The sequence below is a fragment of the Hemicordylus capensis genome, chromosome 2 (assembly GCF_027244095.1).
Source record: "Hemicordylus capensis ecotype Gifberg chromosome 2, rHemCap1.1.pri, whole genome shotgun sequence".
In the NCBI taxonomy this organism is placed as follows: Eukaryota; Metazoa; Chordata; class Lepidosauria; order Squamata; family Cordylidae; genus Hemicordylus; species Hemicordylus capensis.
In genome coordinates this window covers 15,026,584-15,050,839 of record NC_069658.1, presented here as the reverse complement: position 1 = coordinate 15,050,839, position 24,256 = coordinate 15,026,584, and the positions used below count along the sequence as shown (strand labels likewise).

At 44.8% G+C, this 24,256-nt stretch overlaps 1 protein-coding gene across 4 annotated transcripts in view; it reads left to right on the top strand.

Moving 5' to 3' along the window:
* Positions 1-24,256, top strand: part of MYO5B (myosin VB) — a 390,467-nt gene that overhangs the window by 91,103 nt on the left and 275,108 nt on the right. For 2 of the 4 annotated variants that reach the window (XM_053303361.1, XM_053303354.1), the window contains exon 1: positions 8,156-8,247. The exons of 1 other annotated variant lie outside the window; for it this stretch is intronic. In XM_053303361.1, coding sequence (XP_053159336.1) covers positions 8,194-8,247 — 54 coding nt within the window. In that variant the 5' untranslated portion in view covers positions 8,156-8,193. Of the gene's footprint in view, positions 1-8,155; positions 8,248-24,256 lie in introns of those variants that run through there. One more of the 4 variants, XM_053303355.1, reaches the window with a different exon arrangement.

Genomic DNA, 24,256 nt, shown 5'->3' with positions numbered 1-24,256 from the left:
TTATTCACTCTAATTTAAGGTTTTGCATGCCAATAACACATTTTATCGTTCTCTCTGATTTCGTTCCAGTGGTGGTTTAGAGGTACTGCATGCTGGAAATCAGGGGACCCAGAGGGTCCCCCATGGGGGGTTGCCCTGCTTTCCTCTGGCCCTGACTTGCAACATGCAGCCCCTGAAAACCACCCCCAGGAGAGGAGATGGAGAGAGATACCTTTACCGGGAAAAGTAAATGAATTTTTCCAGAAATTTTTGTACTGTGATTACTCACTGCTGCCGAGTGCAGTGGGGTGCACCAGGAATATGCCCTGTTGCCCTGTGGGCCAGTCCGAGCCTGGGGGGTTATAAAATTTATGGTTCAGGGGAAGAGAAGTAAGAGGAAAAGACCAGAGAGAGGAGTCTTGAGTGGGGGTGGTGGGTGGGGGTTTGACTAAAATGAAAAGGGTGATGAGGACAGGACTTGCACAGGCAAAGGAGGCTGACATTCACATGCTGATTTGAAATAACTGGTCAAATGTTTGGTTGCAGGCCTATAATTTTCTTTAAACAGCTTGTTAATAAAGTACATCTGTACTGTTTATCAGTTGCAGTTTCATCAGAGTATACCAAATGTTTGCTTGCTCTCCTCTGATGAGAAAGTTAGTAGGTTTTTTCCTGTATTCTGGAGATCAGAATTAGTTACTCTGTCTTGCAATTGGGCCATGCCACCCCCACCCCCGGCAGATTTTAAACTACTTCTGGATCGCTCAGTGATAATATACACTAAACTTCTTGGTATATCGCAAGCTGTGTCATGCAGAGATAATTTCATCCTAAGCCAGCAGTACACTGATGTAAACACATTACCACTTAAAAAGAACTATGTAGATGGTGAATGCAACTCAGTGCTAGGCCTTCTGGCGACTCAGCTGTCAGCAAAATCTGTTAGCTGAAAGTAACACACCTGTCTTCCTTCTTTTCTCCCAGAAGCAAACCTGACACTACCTGAACAAGAACAAAAGCTGGGTAAAAAGTTTGCAGTCTGGACTTCAGTCACATTGCAGCTGCCACAAACCATTCTGAGATGGCAAGGAACACTTAAGGAACCAAAATTAAGTTATTGATTCATTTCAGGAGCTCAGGAAGGGCAGTGGAGATGCTTTATAAATCACAACTGAATGCTTATATAAAAGGCAAGCCTTCCTGAATTTCACTCTTGGAAACTGTCCCGAAGACCTTGAGTCCTATAGCTTTTATTTTAAGTATCATTTCAATCTAGTATCTTTGCCATTTCATATGTACTATGTACAAAGCATAATTAATTTCCTTCTCTGCAGTATTCCCTATTTCCTCCATCCATGCTACACTCAGCATGTCTGGATTTGAAGGGTAGCAATGATGCCTTCCTTGCCAAGAGGAAAATGTGTCTCCTCTCCCCCGGTTGTTACATCACCTTAGCCCAAAACTGTCCACATTCCATTCTTGCCTTGAAAATCCATCGTACATACATCCAGTCTCTCAATATCTTTTCTCACAGAAGAAGAATCCCTGGATTTTAATCCCCTGACACAGCCAGAATAATGTAGTGGATCAGGATGGTGTGGTAGATGGTGTTGGGTTTGGATGTGGGGAATTGACATTGAAATCCTCACTGGTTGGTCATGAGTGTACTGTTTATTATCCTAACGTGCCTTACAGGATGGTTGGGAAAATCAAATAGGATAAACTCATGTACATTTCCTTGTGCATCTGGAAAGGGCGAGGAAGTGGGATAGAAAATGTGATAAATAAAACAATCCCTTGTTCAAGATGTGCGCGTTTAAAGCTTCGAATGAGGTCTTTCCCCTTTATTGCAATGGCTCCTAAAGATTCCCTAGGACAGTGGTTGGGGAAACATCCAGAAAATGGCTGCACTCTTGCACTGAAGACCCTCACTCTTTAGGCATTATTAATTAGACAGTGGCAGCCGTTTATTTATTTAAAATATTTATATCCTGCTCCTCCAACGCATCGCTCCTCAGGGATGGCTTACACAATAGCATCTGGAGACCCAAGATTATTCCAAAATAATGAATCTCAATAAAACAAACAACAAGAAAGACAGCAGAGCAACATTGGGCTAAAATCTAAGAACTAAAACCCAAGTGTAAAACCCAGCAGATGACCAAATTGGGCTAAAAAGTTAATTTCAAAACTCAGCAGATGCAGTTACAGATAAAAAGACTAACAAGCCTCTCAAAAGCAAGATCTTGAAAGATTTAAGGGGGGAAAACAACCCAGGGGGAGTCTGGTGAAGTTCCTCAGAGAGAGCATTCCAACACCAAGGGGCCACGACTTAAAGGTCCTGTCCGTAGTCCCTGACAGTCAAATCTCAGTGCAATGCCCGTATTGCATCTGCAAGTTCACATCCAGCAGAGTTGTTCAGGGTTGTGAGAGGGCTAGTACATGCCCCTCCTCCTTTGAATCAGAATCTGGAACCATCGATTGCCCACTGTGATGTGTTTAATGAATTCTTTGTGGGGGGAAATCTCGTATTCGGGCTGACTTATACTCAGTCTCCACGATTACTTCAGTATCTGATGTGGAGGTGTCCAGCAACTCCTCTTGTGTGGTCAGGTTGGATCAGTTCCAGTTTGTGACTCCTGAGTCTGTGGACAAGCTGCTTGGAGCGGTGCGGGCTACCACCTGTTATCTTGACCCTTGCCCAACATGGCTTATACTATCTAGCAGCGGAGTGGTTATTGTAGGAGGCCTGGTAGAGATTATAAATTCTTCTCTGACGGAGGGCAGGATGCCTCCTTGTCTTAAGGAGGCAGTTATTAGACCACTTTTAAAGAAGCCTGCCTTGAATCTCTCGGAGTTGGGTAACTACAGGCCTGTCTCCAACCTTCTGTTTTTGTTGTTATTTATTTTAACCAATGTTTTAATGTGTCATTTATTTGTTTTAACTAATGTTTTAACTTTTTGTTTTTGTTGTAAACCTCCCAGAGACACAAGTTTTGGCTGGTATAAAAATATGTAAGATGATGATGATGATGATGGGGGCCACGAGCACGGCCTGTGATGCAGACCAGAGGGCCCTGTCCCATTTGTATGGATGAATGCGGCCTGACAGATGTAAAATAGCCACCCATCTCTCCATTAATGTCTAGTAAAAGAAATGAGGTGTGACATCGTCATGGTCAGCATTCCCTGCTCAAGTTGGTTGGCTGCTAGGTGGACAGGGCAATGTTGAATGTGACAATATTGCACATTTATTCCCCTGGAAGTTATCAGGGGGGGTAGGAGAGGGAAATGTGGATCCTAATCAGCAGTATTTTCAAGCAAGCATGACACATGTGAACATGAGTGAAGGTTCTAGAAACTTTGCAAGGTGTAACTGTCACTTTTAAAACATCCACTCATCCTTCTGGCAACTTCTGTACATTGTTTTTGAAGTGCACATAGAGGAAGATGTCAGAAGCAGACTGTCCAGTGTTCAGTTTGTTTTCTTAGACATATTCCAGTGATAGCCTTTTGGGGATGGGTTGATAAGAGATTACCACAGGGAAGAATGTGGTTTCTTTCTGTGGTGGTGGTGGTGGTGGTGGTGGTGGTGGTGATGGTAGAGAAGAGACTAGCATTCCCTCAAGCTAGGTTGGAGATGACCAAGAGCCAGTCTGTCAGATTCTCTTGTCGTTCTCGTTAAGTGAACTGAGCTAAGAGGAAGAGGCTCATTTCACTTGACAAATAGTCCTGCACTGTGGTTCTGTTGTCATCTATCTCTGTGGAACTGTTTGATATGCCTCAGAAAGTGTCTCTGAAAGGAGTGACACTTCAAATCAAAGTGTATCTGACCTGTCCTTGTAGTTCTTGTTTTAATTATTGTGCTGACATTGCTTGTGGAGTAGCTCTGAAAACATTGCCAGGAGGGATGTTCCAGTGAACTATTATTTTTTTTGTTTAGGGACTCCACTCTGTCCAGACCCCAGTTCTGGGAAAGTGACTTTGCCCAGGGTCCCCTGTGGTGCTGAACAAGTGTATCCAGCAGCCCTGGACAACTTTTGAGATTTTCTAGTGGAAGTCTGATGTATTCCAAGATTGTCAGTACTGGGCAATTTAGACATTAATGGAGGCCAGCGGTGTGTGTGTGTGCGGGGGGGGGGGCTCCATAGACCACCCCTTTGGCCTCGGGGAAGTTCCCTGGAGCAGCAGTGGTGAGTTATTTTTCTTTTAAATAATTTGTTTTAATCACAAACCCAAACTGAACCAGGAAGGGTTCGGGGTGCACAAAATCAAACATGCCCGGTCTGGTTTGAGTCTGGTCTGGACTCGAACCGAACCAGGCAACCTGGTTTTGTGCACACCCCTACTAACCATCCATCCCTGAACTGTCAGTTAACTCCAACTGAATTTTATAGACACTTGTTCATCTATTCCAAAGCCCCTCCCTTAGAGATTACTTCCTGAGGTGGTTGGTACGCTTAAATTCTTCTTGACTGTCTACTTGCCAATCACCACACCCTCAGGCTTCTTTTGACAGGCTGAGAGCCAGCTCACGCCCTTAGTAGGCTCCAGCCTTTTGTATTTGTAAGTACGCTCTCTGTTACAGCCTAGCTGCAATCACTTCTATCTTCCCTGCCTCCATCACACACACATGGCGATGTATTCAATGCATCTACTCTCTTTAGCACTTCCTTAATAATATTTCTCCAGTTTAAGGAAGTCAGCCCTACTTATCTCTCTCCAGACTAGGGAATCTTAATTCCCTGGGATCCTTGGGGTTGGTCTAGGTGGTCAATGAAAAATCGTTACTGCATTGAATTTAATTTGCTTGCTCTTCTTCTTCAGGCTTAACTTGCTTCAAGAATAAAGTTACTAGGGTTGCGCAAATTGATTTGGGTACAAATCGATTTGTACCTGAATCTAGCTGATTCAGGTGATTAGGAAACAAAACAAATCACCCCTGTGGTCCATTGGCTAGATTCGGATCCAAATCGAATCGCGCCTGATTCTATTTTAATCAATTCGAGATTTGGATCCCTCCTATTAATTTCCCCAGACTCACAGCTTTCATTTTTTAAAAAAGGCTAAGCTCTAGCCCTTGTAGAAGTGGAGTTATGGATCAAAATGTGTGGTCACGATTTTTCAAGTGTTTGGATTCTTTGGTGTATAATAACTTTCTCTCAGTGAATCCCTATGAGGATTCATTACACACCTTCATTTCTTCTATTCACTTTGACTGTCTTTTGGACAGAGGAACATAGGAAGCTGCCATATACTGAGTCAGACTATTGGTCTATCTAGCTCAGTATTGTCTTCACAGACTGGCAGCGGCTCCTCCAAGTTTGCAAGCTGGAATCTCTCTCAGCCATATATATTGGAGATGCCATGGAGGGAACTTGGAACCTTCTGATGCTCTTCCCAGAGCAGCTCCATCCCCTGAGGGGAATATCTTACAGTGCTCACACTTCTAGTCTCCCATTCATTTGTAACCAGGGCAGACCCTGCTTAGCTAAGGGGACAAGTCATTCTTGCTACCACAAGACCAGCTCTCCTCCCATGACAGTGCCAACTGTCAACAGCCATGTGCCAACTACATCCCCCTCCCACCCACAAGGCAGTGGGGTACTTCTCAGTTTGTTCTAGGATTTATTTATTTATTACATTTCTATACCACCCAAAACGCATGTTCTCCGGGCAGTTTACAAAACAATAAAAACAGCTAATAAAAGATTAAAACATTTCAACAATTAAAATTAAGAAGTTAAAACTATTAAAACACAATTAATTAATTTTTCAAGTGTTTGAAAAAGTGTCTTTGGTGTTTGATAACCTTTCCTCATAATGAATCTCTATGAGGATTCATTACACACCAAAGAGTCTAAACAACTAAAAAATTCCTAAAATATAAACTGAGTACCCAGCAGCCTGTGGTTTGGGGGGTAGTTGGAACATGGGATGCCACTAATTCCCCATCCCCACCTGCAAAGCAGTGGGGTCAAAAGGAACAGAAGAAATGAAGGTGTGCAATGTATCCTAATAATGATTCATTATGAGGAAAGTTATTATACACCAAAGAAACCGAACACTTGGAAAATAATGACAGCACATTTTGCTCCATAACTCCATTTCTACAAGGGCTAGAGCTTAGCTTTTTTTTTTTTAAAAAAAGAAAGCTGGAGATCCATGTTAGGGTTAGGATATGGCAAGGTCGAATCCCCATTATTTCCTATGGCTGAAATGTTCAGAATCAGTAAAAACTAAAACAATTCATTAAAAATCAACTAAGTTCCCCACCGCCTTAAAACTTGGGTGGTAGGTGGCACCCATGGGGACCCATCTGTGGGACCTCTTTATTTTACTGTAAGTCCTCTAGCACTGCACTGCCCAACAACAAGGTAGCCCCAGGAAACAGACACCATCTGGTTTTAGTCAATCAATGATTCATGTTTATTATAGTCATTTAAACAGCAAGCTAGCTCCTAATTCACACACACACACGCACACACATACTCACCAGCCCCACTCCAAAGATGATCAGTCTTTGAAAGGGGTGTTGGAAGAAGCGTGGAGGCCTCACTCTGGGTGGCGATGCTTCTCAGGGGTCTTTTGGTTTCCTGCCTGACTTATAAAGGGATGTTTCCACTCCGGTTGGTACATCTGCAGTCCACTTCCATTTCCGTGATCACAAGACGTACTCATCCTATCTCTTTGTTCTATTCCCAGTTCTTTCTCCTTTACAAAATCTTTGGCAGCTCCCCCTGATCTTCACCGATTCTTCAGGCCTTTGGCATCTTTCCCAACATTGTTCATGTTCGAAAGAGAGGGTGGGGCTGGGGCACACTTGATGTTGCTCACTCATGCATTCCTCCATACATACTGTTTGTAAGCACTACCTAAGTTTCTTAATTTGTCAAGATCACATGGCTCATAGGGTTACAGAAATGAGCTATTACAAATTAGTACGTATATTGTTTCTTATCTCTAGATCATTATAAGCTTGCGATTCAGCCAAGTATTTCACTGTTACAAATTAATATATTGTTTCTTATTTCTGGATCTTTATAAACTTGCGTGTTTGCCAAGTACTTTATGTATCACTACTATCACAAAGCTAGCATAGTTCTACACATTTACCACCCAAATTTGGTGCCCCATGGACTTTAAGTGGTCTGAATCGATCTGAATCCAAATCAAATCAAAGCAAATAAAAATCAAATCTAGGGTGATTTGGGGGGTTAGATTTGGACACAAAACAAATCGGGGTGATTTGTTTTGGGCACAATTCGAATAAAAAAATTGATTTGTTCACATCCCTAAAAGTTACTATCCTGAGTACTCATTCTTCCTCTAATTTGTACTGGAGCTATAGTAAAATATATAAATGAGTAGGGGGTCCATGGGTAATACAAGCTTCTAATTTTAGAGAAAACATAAACTATTTCTAGACAGAATAAAACAATGTGATTTTTATTTTCGGGGGTCAAAGCTTTTAGACTGCCACTTATTTTGTGGTTTGCAGTGCCACAGCCCTCATCAGTGATGTATATCCTCTCTAATAAAACGCTTGGTGTCCGTCCGTGGATGGACACCAAGCGTGTGTTCGTGCCTCCCTTGGCGGTTCTGGGCATGCGCGGAGAGCATGCCCAGAACAGGCCGCGGCAAAAATGAAGACGGAACAGGCGGCCATGTTGGGCGGCCAGAAGCGGCTGCCCCGAAGAAGCCAGTGAAGCCCGGCCGAGGTGGCGGCAAAGCCGCCGCTGAGGCCTGGGGGCGCCAACACGGACGGGCGCCTGGGAGACCTTGGGCCACTTGCCACAGCCGATAACCGCCCTCCCAGCTGCCCGACTTCCCCTTCCCCGCACCCCCCCAAGGATTAAGGGCCTCCGCGGCCGCCGCCACAGCCGATAACCGCCCTCCCAGCTGCCCGACTTCCCCTTCCCCGCACCCCCCCCAAAGGAATAAGGGCCTCCGCGGCTGCCGCCGCCGAAAACCGCCCTCCCAGCTGCCCGAGCTCTCCTCACCCGAGTCAGCCCGCAACAGCCGGGCAAAGTGCAAGCATGTTTTTCAAAGGTAAAGAGAGGAGCTCGTGAACAGAGCTCCTCTCTGTGCTAAGCCTCTTCTCGAACTGGTGCTTGGGCGGCGAGTCAAGGCGAGAGACCAAGAAGAGTGAGGGGGATGGAGTAAAGGGGTGGAGGAGTGACTAAGAGGGGTGAGGGGGATGGAAGCAACCGGATGGCAGAGGAGGAGCAGGAGTGTGGCTCTGGTGAGGGTGAAGAGATCTCTGAGGTGAGAGGGCTGTGGCAGGGGGTGAGGGGAGCAATCAAGTACTAGCACGCAGACGCTCTGCGCAGGTTAAGCTAGTATTAAGTATTAGTTTGGGAGCATGGGCAGTTTTCTTCCTTCCATAATATCCTCTCATTCAATTTTTTAAAAAATCTGTATCATTCTCTTTGATTTCCTCCCTCCTTCTGGAAGAGGAATTGTTTAGGGGTGGGGTGGAATAATGCTGTTCTTCAGGCTTCTTCCATCAGAGGAATATTGATTAGGGTCCTTTAATTTTATAGCAGCTAGGCATAGTGCCTTGTGCTTGGGCATTGCGAGGGGGCAGTGATTAAACTGGGACTGTCTGCACAGCTATGACACTGGAGGCCAGTTCTGCACACACAGCGTTTTAACACATTGTGTGTCCTTAAGTGGCTGACCAAACCATGTTACTGAGTTACATGCTCCTGAATAAATTCCTTGTTCTCCCCACCTACCCCAATCAGCAACAGATTCAAAACTGGGTTTTATGCATATGTTGGTACAATTTACAGTAAAAACTTTTCAATGCATCCTATAGTTATTGTGTGAGAGTGAGAGAGAAACTGCTTTCATGCATGTATGGCATGCAAGTTGAAGGGAGCAGAAATACTTGAGGATTTATCCAAGATAAACGCAAAAGAACTAAAGAGCTAGTATTACTGCACTGCAACAAAGGGATTTCTAATTCTATAGCCAAAGGAATAACTGCCCAGTAAATTGTAATCAATAATGAAGTGATAAAACGGTGGTTATTACTGAAGGTCTGTAAGCATCTTGAGATTTATAGAACCATAAGCTCTGAGGATGAGAACTGGGAAGATTAACCTGACTTAACTGCTTTTATGTTATGGATCACATGACTATGTATTATAAAAACCTAATGGTGATGTAGTGTTAGCTTTGACAAATATAGGCTCCAAAAGCTGCTGGGGTTTTATAATGTAAGAGGAAGGGATTGGAGGCACTATTGCTTTTACATATAAGGAACTTTAAGGAGCTTGCCTAGCCACAAAGGCTAAGGCAGTCAACAATGCAGTAGTCTTATTCTCCGTCCCGACAGCCATTCAGAGCCTTTGATGGCAAGTTGCCTTTTGTAGAAGGGGGTTGGAAGGAGCACACAAGATTCTTCAACCTGGACTGGAATATCAGAGAGTGGGATGACCGGATCTCTTGGGGCATGGAAACTAAAAAGGGCTTGTTTTGTGTTTTTGCCCAAAGAGCCTCTGAAATTAGTGAAACATGCAAGAGGGCCTCTCTGGATTACTTCAGGGAGTAAGCAGGTTCATATGGTGGGAGATGGGCCTTCTAGTACCCTGGTACCAAGTCGTTTAGGGCTTTAAAGGTAATCAGCATTTTGAGTTGTGCCTGGAATTGAACCAGCAGCCAGTGAAAATGCTATGTCAAAGGAATCTTGTGATCTTGGTAAAGGGCCTCAGTCAGCAGCCTTTCAATAGCATTTCACAACAACTGAAATTTACTGGTAGTCTTCAAAGGCAACCCCAAGTAAACCACTTTACAGTAACCCAACCTACATGTAATGAGTGACTGTGGCCATGACTCCTCCATAAATAGATGCCACTGGTGGATCAGCCTCAGCTCAGCAAATGTACTCCTGGTAACAGCTGTTTGCTGCGCTTCCGGGAGCAAAGCCAGTCTTGATTCTTTGATGATGTGATGTGCTCAGTTCTTCAAAGCAAGTACTATTCCATTCAAAGCAAGATGGGGTTAGTACTCACTTAAATTGTACTCACTTTGAATTCCTGTTGCTGGTTTAGACCCACATAGCAAGCACACCTCTGTCTTTTCTGGATTAAATTTGTTTACTCCTATCCAGTCTATTACTGACTCCAGTGCCTGAGAGTGCTTCCATACTTATGCACAGTTTCTCTCTCTCTCTCTCTCTCTCTCTCTCTCTCTCTCTCTCTCTCTCTCTCTCTCTGCTGCAGGCTTCCACAATACTTTTTAGGGCAGTCTTACTTTCTTGATTAGATATTCGTAGATACGTTGAGCAGGGACCCTACACCTTTCCCCGCCCCCCCCCCGTCCCCCAGCACTATTTGCCATCCAGTTCTTGGATTCTGAGAAAGCCTCACCCCCTTTCATTACCCTTAATGTGGCAACTGGGGGAAAGGGTGGGTTCTAGGGATGCATGAGCTGGCTGGTAGGTAGTGCCACAAAAATTGTGCCAGGTCCCTACCAGAATGTACAGAAGGTAAGATCCTGCTGGGAAGGAGTGTGGAAGCCTGCAATGGTGTGTGCATGGTGAGTAAAATCATGCTGAGAACTTGCACAAAAGCTTTCACTATCCAGCACATATAGCCACATGGGAGTGGCTTGATTCAGAACTTCCACAGTGTGCCCTGGAATGTGCAGGTGGAGGATATAGCTGAATATCATTTACATACTCATGATACTACAAATCTTAAAACCGTTTCTTTTGATCTTTGAAAGAGAGTTGTGTGTGCTTTGGAAGCTGGGATGCATATGAATTGCTTCTATAAAGCTGTTACTGGTTTGAAGCACATTCATCCTGAGGATGGGCTGTGGCAGAGATTCTGAGGGTCTGTACTTTAGAAGCCTGCTGCTTAGAGTTGGGCAAAATGTTTTACCTGTGTACATAGGTGTTCTTAACTTGTCCCTGTTATATTGTTTCCTATGAGGGGAAAATAAAGAAATTGGTTTTAAACAGGACTGTAGGCACATACTGGCATGCCTGAAAGCTCCAGGGTATTCCCTGATAAGTTTTACTTCCAACAGAGTCTTCCCCGACCCCTTTTAATCCAACAGACTAATACGGACTGTATTTAGGTCAATCCTCTCAGTGCATCCTAACCCCCAAGACCGTACAACACCCGTTGTCTCATTTCCGACTAAATGATCTTTCCATTTGCTTTCTAGACATTTCCACATACAGCTGACAGACAAGCTGTCTGCAGTGTGCATGACTGAGTGACCTATTGCTTCACAGCGCATTATGAAAAAGCTGGCAAGACTGTAAGGAACTTAACCTCAAGAGGCAATCATCTTTTGGAGGTGGCAGTAAGGGGGATAAGACAGCTTGGATCAAATTGACTTGGGCTGCAGCTCAACATTGTAACTAAATGAGAAGTGTGTATTACAGAGCATTAGGAGTATGCAGACTTCTTCCTTCAGCCAAAGAAAGTTCCTTGTCAGTATCAAAACTTTTGGCTACCCTCAAAATTCCTTGCAGAAGATTGGCCTCAGATGATCAGTTCAGGTGAAGTTTGTTGACCATTTTACCATTCTCCTGGCATTCTGTGAGAACAGGCAGCCATTTTGTTCTAACTGTAGAGTCTTGAGTGGGGGGAGGTTCACATGAAAATGGGACACACACACACACGCACGGCAGGGACATGCCAAGAACACACCCACCCTGACACCACTGTCCTTCAGTCCCATTAAAGAGGGCTTTGGAGTGTGTGTTTAGGGGGCATTCAGATGAACAGCCCCCATATGCAATTGAAGAATGTCCCAACACCATATTGGAACATTGTCCAGTGACATCAGGGTGGTCACTCTCTTCATGGCCCAGTTGGCAAACTGGCCCAATGTGTGAATAGGCCTTTGGTCACTTATCCAAACAAGGAGGACACCTGTTCTCACTGGCTTCATGTAGCCTCCATCTGGTCTGACAAGAGGAGGCATAGAGATAGCTTCAAGGCATGTGGAACACAAGGAACAAGCATGGCGTTCAAAGCTCATGTCTCAGTTCCAGTACTCTAGTCTTCCAGTAACTTGAAAGTGGGTTGTGAGTAAGTAGGCATCTTCCCAGATGGAGAAACTTCAGTATTTGTCCTTAGATTGATTTGCTGACCAGTATAGTTGCTTTTTTGTATTCTGACAATGTTGTTGTCCAAGTTTAAACTAGTATTTACCAGTGTCTCTTCAGGAATGTGAAACCTGTCTTTGTTTTGATTGCTTTCTGTGCTCCTTGACCTTGACTGGGGGGGATTAACCTACATTGTGACTTCCTGGTTCTTTTGTCTGCGTTCCGAGCCTGCCATCTGAGAATGGATTGCCCCTGTTACTACCAGGCAACCAGCTTGTCTCTGCTTGTAGGATTAGGCACTGACTTTGCACATAACACACACAACAAGCAGGAAGAGAGTACAAATGGTGTTTTGTTGGCTGATGTCACCTGTGGCATGTAAAATGAACTGGTGACCCAAATAATTTCTTTGATCTTTCCCATCAAGGAAAACTACTCTGAACAGAAGCCTTCAAAGACTTGGAGTCTCCAGCTGAGACTTAAAGAACATAACATAAGAACATAAGAACAGCCCTGCTAGATCAGGCCCAAGGCCCATCTAGTCCAGCATCCTGTTTCGCACAGTGGCCCACCAGATGCCTTTGAGAAGCCCACAGGCTGGAGTTGAGGGCATGCCCTCTCTCCTGCTGTTACTCCCCTGCTACTGGTATACAGAAGCATCTTGCCTGTGAGGCTGGAGGTGACTTATAGCCCTCCAACTAGTAGCTGTTGATAGACCTCTCCTCCATGAAGTTATCCAAACCCTTCTTAAAGTCATCCAGGTTGTTGGCTGTCACTACATCTTGTGGCAGAGAATTCCACAAACCGATTATGCGTTGTTTGAAAAAGTACTTCCGTTTGTTGGTCCTTGATTTCCCGGCAATAAATTTCATGGGATGATCTCTGGTTCTAGTGTTATGCGAGAGGGAGAAGAATTTCTCTCTGTCCACTTGCTCCACCCCTTGCATGATTTTATAGACTTCTATCATGTTTCCCTGCAGCCATCTTTTTTTAAACTAAAAAGCTCCAGATGTTGTAGCCTTGCCTCATAAGAAAGGTGATCTAGGCCTCTGATCATCTTGGTTGCCCTCTTCTGCACATTTTCCAGTTCTACAATGTCCTTTTTTAGATGTGGTGACCAGAATTGTGCACAGTACTCCAAGTGTGGTTGCACCATGCTATTGTATAAGGGCATTATAATATTAGCCTTTTTTTTTCAATCCCCTTCCTTATGATCCCTAGCATGGAATTGGCCTTTTTCACAGCTGCCGCACATTGAGTCGACACTTTCAACGAGCTGTCCACCACAACCCCAAGATCCCTCTCCTGGTCAGCGTATACTTGAATTTGGGGTTTTTCGTCCCAATGTGCATCACCTTACACTTGCCAACATTGAACTTCAGTGTTGAACTTCAACACTGAACTTCAAAATTTATAGTCCTTTGTGAATTCAGGCAGAGATCCACTATATTGGGGCTATCAATCTCCTCATCAAAGTCATTCAGTTTGTGCGGAGGGCCAAGGAAGAGACAGGGTCCCCTCTCTCATTCCTTACCTTCTCCAAACTGCAGTACAAATGAGAACTTGGCTAAGGGTGTGTGTGCCACTAGTTGTATTCCTGGCTGGTTAGCTTGGGGTGGATTTGTAGATACCCATGCATGAGTATCCAGATTTGTGGCTATCCATGCACAAGAGAGAGGTAAGGAAGCCAGCCAGCTATGTCTGGTGTGGTGTGTGTGTGTGTAGCTGATCATGAAAATCAAAATTCCCTCTTCCCCATAATGCTAATCCACCCATTGGATTCAATATGGCCTCAAATGTGGCTAATCATACTAGTAACTTCTACATCACTTTCACAGTAAAACTTCCATGTTTATAGCTTTGTGACAGTGAGGCAGGTTGCTGTCTCTCAGATGCCCAGCTAGGAGTCCTGGAAAGGTCTGAATTGCAATGTCAGGAAACAGTGGCAGCTCAAAACCTTTGTGCACCTGAGGAAGTAAGCCAAACACCACCTTACACTCATCCTCTTCTTCCCGCCCCCCCCCCCCCGCCACTTTTTTCTTTTTTTTAAAGTGGGGAGAGGAGATCATCTTGCTGGTACTCTGCTGCCTGAGATGACGGCCTCATCTCGCCTCATGGAAGGGCCTCCCCTGTTGAGAGAGACTACAAGTATCTGGAACAGAGCAGATAGCAAGAGAAGCCAGCAAATGGGATGAACAGAGAAATGGCCTAGAGACAACCTAAAGGAGTGCAGCAGACACTTGGAGCTATAAAGAAAGCAGTGGCAAGGAATTGATTGGTTGGGGGGTTGCTTAATTCTCAGAACCTGCAGGATTTAAGTCTGCTGCTTTACTCTCCAGCCTTGAGCTGCCTCTGGTTTTCTGTTTTGTGCAGTGCAGGAGGTCATACTGCATCATGGGTTGTGGACTTGACATGCTCCATTAGACAGGACGAGTGAAGTTGAGGCTTGCTTCTGGAATTGAGGAGGCACCAAAATCCCCAGTTCCGGTCCTGTCTTGCTCTGAGCTGCAAGACTGTGAGAGAGCTCCACCTCCTTCACCTTTTTAGGCTTGCTTTTTCATGCTTTCCTCTCCTCTCTTCCCCTCTTAGTTTTTTCTTCTAGGATGGGAAGGGAGTTTTTTCTTATTTTCCTAAAAAATGAACACAAACTTTTTTTGAGTTTTACCTATTTGGGTAATTGGATATTTGTGGTGCAGGAATCTTTCCCACATGAGAGACATACTATCCGGCCCTCCTGACCAGAAGCCTGGATGATTCAGGGCAGTGTTTCCTCTAAGGCGTGCACACATGTACATGCTCACAAGTTTGTTGATGTCTGCTCAGTTTATTTTACTTCCCACTCAAATTGAATCAGGAAGGTCTAACTCTGAATACACATGCGCACACACACACTGCCTTGATACTGCTGCCCAGAACACAACTCTTTCTGCACACAGATGAAAAAGATTAGAGAGAGCACTGGTGCAGGGTATGAGGAAGTGTTGCTTGAGCTGCAGAGCTCTTGGTGTAAGTCCTGCATTGTCTGAACTGTTGTTTCCACTTTGGAAGCTGAAAGTGGCTTGCTTAAGGGCTTCTAATGAATCCACGGCCGTGTGTGACTTAAACCTTTGCCTCCCAAAGCAAAGTACAATTCTTTCTTGTGGTCTCTGTTCATCACACTTGGGTTATGTACCTGCGCCACAGTCTGGAACACTGCAAATAAGGAAAAAGTGGGAGATCACTCTCCCTAGAGATTAGTATGCCTCCTTACCTCAGTCTTTCGTCAGCCGCCACAAGAGCAAGGTCCTTGGGGAATTTCTTCTGGCTTTATCTATCCAAAACAGGCTGTATTATTGCTCTTTCCTTTATTATTTGCTACTTTGTTTTCCTACCTTTACCCTTCATTCCAGTTGGTTTTTTGCCTGTCAATTTTGCATTTTTATTTGTTGCAAGCCCATCTCGACCCTCTTGGCCGGCAACTCCTTATGGCCACAGTTGAGCCTCATACGTTTGTCTCCAGTTCACTCTGATTATTCTCACACTCTCTATTCTGACGCACCCTTCAAGCCCTCACCAGACACAGAATCCAGTTTGGAGTTGTCATCACCCAACTTGCCCGATTCGAAGGATTATGTGAGTAGGTCTCCTGACTGCTCACCAGCTTGCCCTCACTCCCCAGACTGCAAGGCCCATCCCCAATGTGCATATAAGCATAGCAACTAGCGGTATTGGGAGTATGGTGATAGTCATTCACCTGACACTGGCAGCCCTCACTCCTCCCAAGATGACTGGGACTGTGGTAGAGAAGACCATTACAGACACACACCTCACTACAGGTCATGCTATGGCTACTATGCCCTCGAGCCTCATTTTCCGGTCTACAACTTCTCAGAAGATCCCTGTTGTCACAGATGCTGTTGCAAATGTAGATTGCAGCCGTGGTTGCCCCCTCAATGCATGGACATTCTCCTCACCATGGCCACAGGAAGGCAAGAAAAAGTTGTGCTGAGTTCTTCATCCCTCAGCTGCTCCTTCCCCACTGCACCAACTCAGCCTTGACCTGCTTTGACTGGTGAATCCCCAGATCAGGAGGCGGGTGGGGCGGGAGCTGAAGCTCCAGACCATCTGGTTGAACTGCCTACTCCAGAGTACTTGGAGAAATTGCCTGACTCCCCAGGGGGAGATGCTCTAGAACAGGGATTCTCAACATTGGGTCCCCAGATGTTATTGGACTTAGGAACATAGGAAGCTGCCATATTCTATACCAACCATAAGAGTCAGACCCTTGGTCTATCTAGCTCAGTATTGTCTTCACAGACTGACAGTGGCTTCTCCAAGGTTGCAGGCAGGAATCTCTCTCAGCCCTATCTTGGTGAAGCCAGGGAGGGAACTTGGAACCTCAGGTGCTCTTCCCGGAGTGGCTCCATCCCCTCAGGGGAATATCTTAGAGTGTTCACACTTCTAGTCTCCCATTCATATGCAACCAGGGCAGACCCTGCTTAGCTAAGGGGACAAGACATGCTTGCTACCACAAGACCAGCTCTCCTCTCCTTCAGTCCCCATCATCCCCAACCAAAGGCCACTGGGGCTGGGGGTTATGGGAGTTGAAGTCCAAGAACATCTGGGGACTCAACGTTGAGAATCCCTGCTCTAGAAGAGGGTACTCCAGAAGGGCATACCTCTGAGGAGCAACTTGAAGAGCCCCCAACAGAAGAATTCAAGTCCTACAAAGAACAACTCCTTCACATGGCTTTATCACTAGGGCTAGAGATACAAAAACAGTTTCCCCCCTTGGAGAACCTAATTGTTGGCCTGATTCAATCTCAAAATCAAGGGGCAGTGGCTTTATCGCTGGTTCCTACCATCATACACATTGTCAAGAGTGCCTGGGAAAAGCCAGCATCTTTCCCCACTATCTTGACGATATTGGAAAGCATATATAGAGTACAGCAAAAAGACACCCAATACATTACCAGATATTCTATACCAACTCAGGGATGGAGGAATCAGCCCAAACTAGATCACGACAGCACCTCTTCTTAACAACTGCTGACAGAGGGCAAAGAGCTTCATGCGATAGGACAAATCTACTCAAACACGAGCCTCCTGCCTAAAATTGCTAATAATCTAGCGTGCTGGGCTAGGTAAACACTGCATTCTGGAATTTTTTTTCCCCTTTCTTAACCAACTGCAACAAGATGAGAGGGGTGCAGCTGTGACCCTTTTACATGAGGGCTCTTGTGTCGCGAAGCAACAACTACACTCAGCATAGCACTGCACCGATGGAGGATTCTGAATGATGGCAGCTGCGATCTCCCTTAGATGGCACGCTTGGCTCCGCTCCATGTCACTGTCTCAAGAAGCCAAGACCCTTATTGAAGACCTTCCCTTTGATGGGAAGCATTGTTTGGCTAGAAGACAGATGACACTCGAGAGAGAGAATGCAAAAGCTTTACACTGTGGCGCACTCAATCGGAATCTCACATTCCTGTTCTTCTTCTTCTGGCAGGAAGCGTTACTGGCCTTGTCAGCACCAATACAGGCAACCGTCTTATCAATACAATGATTCCTTTTGCTGGCACAACTGATACCAGCCGTGCAGACCCGTTTCCTCTGCTCTGGCACTCAACATCACTCGACCACAAAGGCTAAATCTCCCTACACTAACTAAAAGACAATGACGTTGTGGCCCCCAGACTGGCCCACTACTACAAATGGGCAACCATCACGTCTGACGCCTGGGTTTTGGCTATACTTTGCAAAAGCTACAGAATAGAATTCCATTCTCTACCACCCTTGTTTGGCATCCATACTACCACACCACTACCTCGCCTCACTTCCTAGGTGAGGTGGATTCCTTCTTGCAGAAAGGGGCCATCAAGGAGGCCATCATGATTTCCTCAGAGATTTTTACTCGAGATATTTTATAATCCCAAAAAGAGATTTGGACTTAAGACCAATTCTAGATCTTCAATTATCAACTCTTTAGCGTCTCCTCTCGAGGAAAGCTTGGTTTGCTTCCATCAACCTCAAGGATGCTTATTTCCATATATCAGTTGCACCTCATCAACACAAATACCTAAGGTTCCATAGTGCAGTGTCCTTAGCTGGAAGTCCTCCCTTTCAGATTGGTCTTCGTCCCATGCATTTTCACGAAATGCATGGCGGTCTCTGGCTCCATGTGACAGTCATCCTATACATTGTCAATTGGCTCTTGGTCTCTCCCTCATGTCATTGCCTGCTCACGCACATGCAGGTCATTCTCTGATTATTGAACTCCCTGGGACAATGAATAAATTACAAAAAGTCATTTCTAATGCCCATCCGCTCCATAGAATTCCTGGGCACCCTTCTTGATTCCAGATGGGAAAAGCTTTACCTTACCTTTCGTTACTAGCAGTGCTTTTCTGCTGGCTCCCAGGAGCCCCCTCGCTTGTCTTCAGGCTTGAAGGTCTCACTGGCACATGGAGATAAGTCACTTAGTTGACATTGGGCCAGTCGCCCCTAGATTAGGCACCACTAACAAGAAAATTGGAAAGGGGAGCAGATTCATGCCCTCCGTATCTGGGAATACCCTAAGTAGACCTCAGAAGTTAGTTAAAGCAGGTTAACTTCCAGCTAAGGCCACTCTGCACTCGGAATGAACTATCTTGGGCCCTCCCCTCCTTTCTCAAAAGATAGCAGCAAGCGAATGCGCAAATTAACTCAGCAGGAAGAATGTGGATAAGACTTGTGGAGGTAAATTTCCCCCCTCACAAAAGAGGTTGAGTTAGTGATAAGGACCTAGAGATGCACCCATTAATAGTATTGAATGGATTATTGGACTCTCGGTCCATGCATTTCCTGGGCCTACAACTTTGCGCAAATTAAATCTGATGTGGTACTGTCCTCTCTGAGCTAATTTCCCCACGCAGGCCTGAAACAAATTTAAAGGTATTTACCAATCACCCGGGACAGTTTCATTAACACCCTCTACAGAATTACTTCTATCTGGGATGCCAAACAGAAATTTTGCGAGAAACAAACTAACGGCATGTCTCGTGAAACAGCTCTTAGGACTGATAGCCTCTACCTATGGCGGTCATTCCCCTGGCATGTTTCCACATGAGGATCCTGCAAGTCTGGTTCCTAGACAATTTCAGACCCCACTGCCACCACCAGGAAAGGGTCCTCATGGCACTACCACAAGTGCAAGAGGCTGTGTGAGTCAACCAAGTCAACGTTTCAAAGGGAGCGCCTTTGCATCAGCCCTCTCCATCGTTAACCATAATTACAGACACCTAGAGAACAGGCTGGGGAGTCTGTTTCAGGAACTTCGCAACTGCTGGTGTCTGGTCACATGGAGCAGCATACAGGCACATAACTCCTCTTGAACTCCTGGTGATATTCCATTCCCTAAGAGCCTTCCAATCTTGGCTCATGGGCAACCCATTCACATTCTCACAGACAACACAACAGCAAGATTCTACCTAAATCATCAAGGGGGCATGGCGTCTAAAGCTCTAATGCTGATGGTGCACACACAGCATTGTGGTGCACACACACAGAAGGACCTGGCCAACCTGGACCTCTTCGCAACAGCAAGCAATACTAAGTGTACCCAATTCTGCAGCAGGGGTGGCTCGGACCCAGATCCTTGGGAGACACCTTCCTCCTCAACTGGGGTCGGGAAGGGTGTATGCCTTTCCACTGATTCCCCTAACTCTGAAGGATATAAAAAAGTTGATACGGGTCAATGCTCATGTGCTTTCCCATAGCCCCATGGTGGCCATGACAGCCATGTTTCACTGCACTATTACACCTGGCCGATCATACTTACTTGCACCTACCCCCTTACTCCTTGTCTTCTGACCTTGGAAAATGGCAGGAGATTACATCCAGATCTACTGTTGTTGCGCCTTATAGGCTGGAGGCTAAAAGGGAAATAATGTTCACCGAACCAGTTCAAAGGATGTTGGCCGTTTCAAAGAAGCCATCCACTCATAAATGTTATGACGCTGAATGGAAGAAATCCAGTGTGTATGCTTCAAGCAAGGGCTTTTCTCCAGCTGAGGTACTTGTCGTTGTCATCCTGGATTACCTGCTGTCCCTTTGGGAGACAGAACTGGCACGTGCTTCAGTTAGAGTAACTTGGCAGCTCTCTCTGCAAGCCATAAAGTTTTGGGTCTATTCTCCGACGCAACAGTTAAAAAGCTCCCAAAAGGTTTATTAAACTTGTTTCCTTCATTTCCTAAACTATTGCCGCCATGTGATCTACAGTTAGTTCTAAATCAGTTAATGGGATTTTTTCTTTTGTGCACCTTGCCACATGCAGTTTGAGGCATGTGTATGTATTTCTAGTTGCTATTACATCTGCTAGAAGAGTTAGCAAATTTAAAACCTTAAGATGTGACTCCCCTTACCTAGTGTTTCATAGGGACAGGGTTGTGCTATGGCTGGACATTGCCTTTCTGCCCAAGGTGGTTTCAGATGTATACGTCTCTCAAGATCTTTGTTTACCTGTCTTTCCCCCTAACTCTGCACTGGAGGTGGGCAGGGCTTACCACTCGTGAGATGTTTTCAGGAATGAAGTCCTTTCACAGGACCAATAAGCTATTCATCAGCTACTCAGGCCCTTCCAAGTGCTTACCTGTCTCTACCCAGATGCTCTCCACCTGGGTTATGGTGGCCATCTCCTTAGCTTACCAGCTGGCGGAGAAAACCCCACCTTGACCTTTCTGTGCACATGACACTTGAGCGGTGGCGACTTCTATGGTGTTCTGGAGTGGAATTCCATTGGATGAAATCTGCAAGACTGCAACCTGGGCACAACCCTCCACATTTGTCTTCTGTTATGCCGTGGGTGTCGGGTGCAGATCTCAGGTGGAACCTGAGGTGTTTGGAACCACAGTGCTTCAGTCAGTATGCCAATAAGGTTCAGTTAGTATGCCAATAAGACTGCTCCCTCAGTCCAGGTAAGAAGAGCTTGCTCTTATCCCAAGTGCGATACACAGAGACCATGAAGAAGAAAGGCAGGTTTCCTGCCTGTAAATGTAGTTCTTTGAGTGGTCTTCTGTGCATTCACGCTACCCTCCCTACCTCCCCACAGCAGCCTGACTCATGTTCCTACATGTCTGGGTTGTGACAATCTCCTATCTAGACTGAGGTAAGGAGGCATACTAGTCTCTAGGGGAAGCAATTTCCTACTCTTTTTCCCCCGTTATTGGTTTCCTTTGGAACGTTTCAGACTGTGGCTCTGTGCAGGCACATCACCCAAGTGTGGATGTGCAGAAGACCACTCAAAGAACGACAGTTACAGGCAGGAAGGAACGTTTTCTCTGGCGTTTGTATGACAGTAAACCCAGCACTACCTACTTATCTTTCTTGCTGCAAGACAGAATTAGCAGGCTCCCCTAGGGCAAGTACTTGGACTACCTACCCTTTTATTGTGGAGCTGTCTTGTAATAACAGACGCAAAAAGATCTCTGTGGTTGCCAGGAGTCAACATTGACTCGATGGCACACTTTACCTTTTATTTTACTAGGTCGAATCCCTGCTGGTATGTTTCCCAGACTATAGGAAACACCTATATTGGGCAGCAGCAATATAGGAATATACTGAAAGGCATCATCTCATACTGCACAGGAAATAATAATAATAATAATATTATTATTATTATTATTATTATTATTAATTAAATTAATTTAGTTTCTATACTGCCCTTCCAAAAATGGCTTAGGGCGGTTTACACAGAGAAATAATAAATAAAGGCAATGGTAAACCCCTCCTGTATTCTACCAAAAAAAACCCACGTGGCTCTGTGGTTGTCAGGAGTCGACACCAACTGGAGGACACACCTTTACTTGACTTTTCTTTTTAGAGCACTTACAACATACATTTCACCTGGGTCCAGGAGAAGGAAAAAAGAGACAGCAAGTTCCTTCCATTGGGACATGGTTGGGACCAGCAATGTTTCTGGCTCCTTCTGTCCCAGGCCTGCCTCCTGCAAAGACCATTCCATCTGGTCATTACTTAACTTAATTATGTAACCATGTGAAAGAGTCAGTACCTGCCTTTGCTTATTTACCTTTTGCTTCCCCATTCCTTTTTCTTTTTGTGTCTCTTAGATTGTAAGCTACTTCTTTAACGGTCACCACATATTTGGTATTGTCTATAATTTACTGACCCAGAATAATCCTGCTTCAATTCTGCTGATGGGCGAGGCGGGGGGCATAAGGATGAAAGTGAAAGGAATACTTGGGAGGGCTATAATATATTGCCTTGACTTTTGGCTTCATCAGAGGACTGGAGAAAAGCATGATTAACTCTGTAGAGATTTTTTGTGTGCTTTTATTTGCTGCATTCTGAAATATCAAGCTGTAGTTTTACTCCTAGGTGTTGAATCCGGGCTTTTGATAAGATTCTGTACCACATCCTGCAGGTGGCCAGGGTGATCCTGTTTACCTAGTGCTTGTGCAGAGGTAGTATGGGTGAAAAAGTGTTATGGAGGCAGATTAGAAGGTTTGAGGAATATCTACAGTGCAAACATAAACTGGCACAGTAGCCCTACACTCTAGGAACTGTCCTTTGGCACGGGGGTCTGGGGGTCTCTACCAGAAAATCCTCACCAACTGCAGTTCTCAGGATTATTTGGTGGAAGCTGTGAAGCAGGATTATTTGGTGGAAGCTGTGAAGCAGGATTATTTGGTGGAAGCTGTATTGGTTTCATATGATACCAACCAGATGATTGAATCGTATCAGAATCATCTTTGTCACGGTCTCCAAACAGAAAAAGAACAAAGCAAAGTACAAAACAGCAACTAAATAAAGTACAAAACAGCAACTAAATCAAGGAATACACGTAATAATAGTGGTAGAAATACAGTGTGGATAAGAATATTCATTAGATAACACAGAAATATCCTAACCCAAAGAAAACCCACTGACATACATATATCTGTACCCACCGAAGCGTGTCAACTACAGAAAAACTATCAGCTAATTCAAGGTTGTGTGATCGTCTGTTGGACTTTGCTTGCAAATATAAATTTGTAGGGTAGATCTACCCTGGAGGTGCAGAAGATATCTGTACCCCCTTTTTGTCACTTGCAGGAAGATTTTGGGGTTTCAGTCTGAATCTCTGTTTGTGCCACTGTAATTTAAGTGTAGAAATAGGTTTGGCTGAACTTTTGCAGAAGGCTCTTGGGCCGGTTCACATCTTCAGCAGTTTGAGCATAAGATCTATGTTTACTAGGATGCATCAGCTGCAGTGGCTCAGGAAGCAGCTTGCCTAGAGTGCAAAAAGCTGTTAGTTCAAATCCCCACCAGTGTGCTTCCCAGACTGTGCCTAGTAAATACATTTGTAGTTATCTGTTTTGGGAAGCAGCAATATAGGGAGGTGCTGAAAGGCATCATCTCAGACTGCGTGGGAGGAGGCAAAGGTAAATCCCTCCTGTATTCTTCCCAGAAAATCACATGGAATGTGATCGCTAGGAGTCTGCACTGACCCGACAGCACAATAGAAACAGTTGATTGGATTGGCACTGTTTGGCTCTGGAGTTGCATGCTGCCATTTTCACACATGAAGCAGTTCTTGTTGCCCTTGGTTTGTCATGTGGACATTGACGTGTATTCTCATTTGCATGGCAGATGCCTCGCTTAGCAATCAGATTTTAAATCATATATTCACAAATGATTTAGGACATGTGTGAAAACTCCTTAAAGGAGGACTAGAAGTGGTTTGCAATGGTCAGGATGAAGTTGTTCACTCTTGACAGACAGCCACCTCCACATGGATGACTCTTTATTCCAACTGCTCCATTCTTATTATCTGCAAGGTCCTGGAGTCACAACCAGCTATTTCCATTAGCATATAGCACCCACATGAAATAAACTGCTCCCACTCTTGGTGATGGTACACACAACCTTGTGATTAATCACATCTAATTAATCCCCATCTCTTATGACTTTTAAAAGGGCAGTCAAGATTCATTTGTTCACCCAGGCATTTAATTAGATACTGTTTTAATTGTGTTTTAATAGTTTTAACTTTTAAATTTTAATTGTAGAAATGTTTTAATCTTTTTATTGGTGGTTTTTATTCTCTTGTAAACCGCCCAGAGAACTTGCATTTTGAGCAGTATAAAAATATGTTAAATAAATAAGAGTGTGTGTGTGTGTGTGTGTGTGTGTGTGTGTGTGTGATGGTTAAATCTGTTGAACTGTGTGAGAGTTTTGCACTGT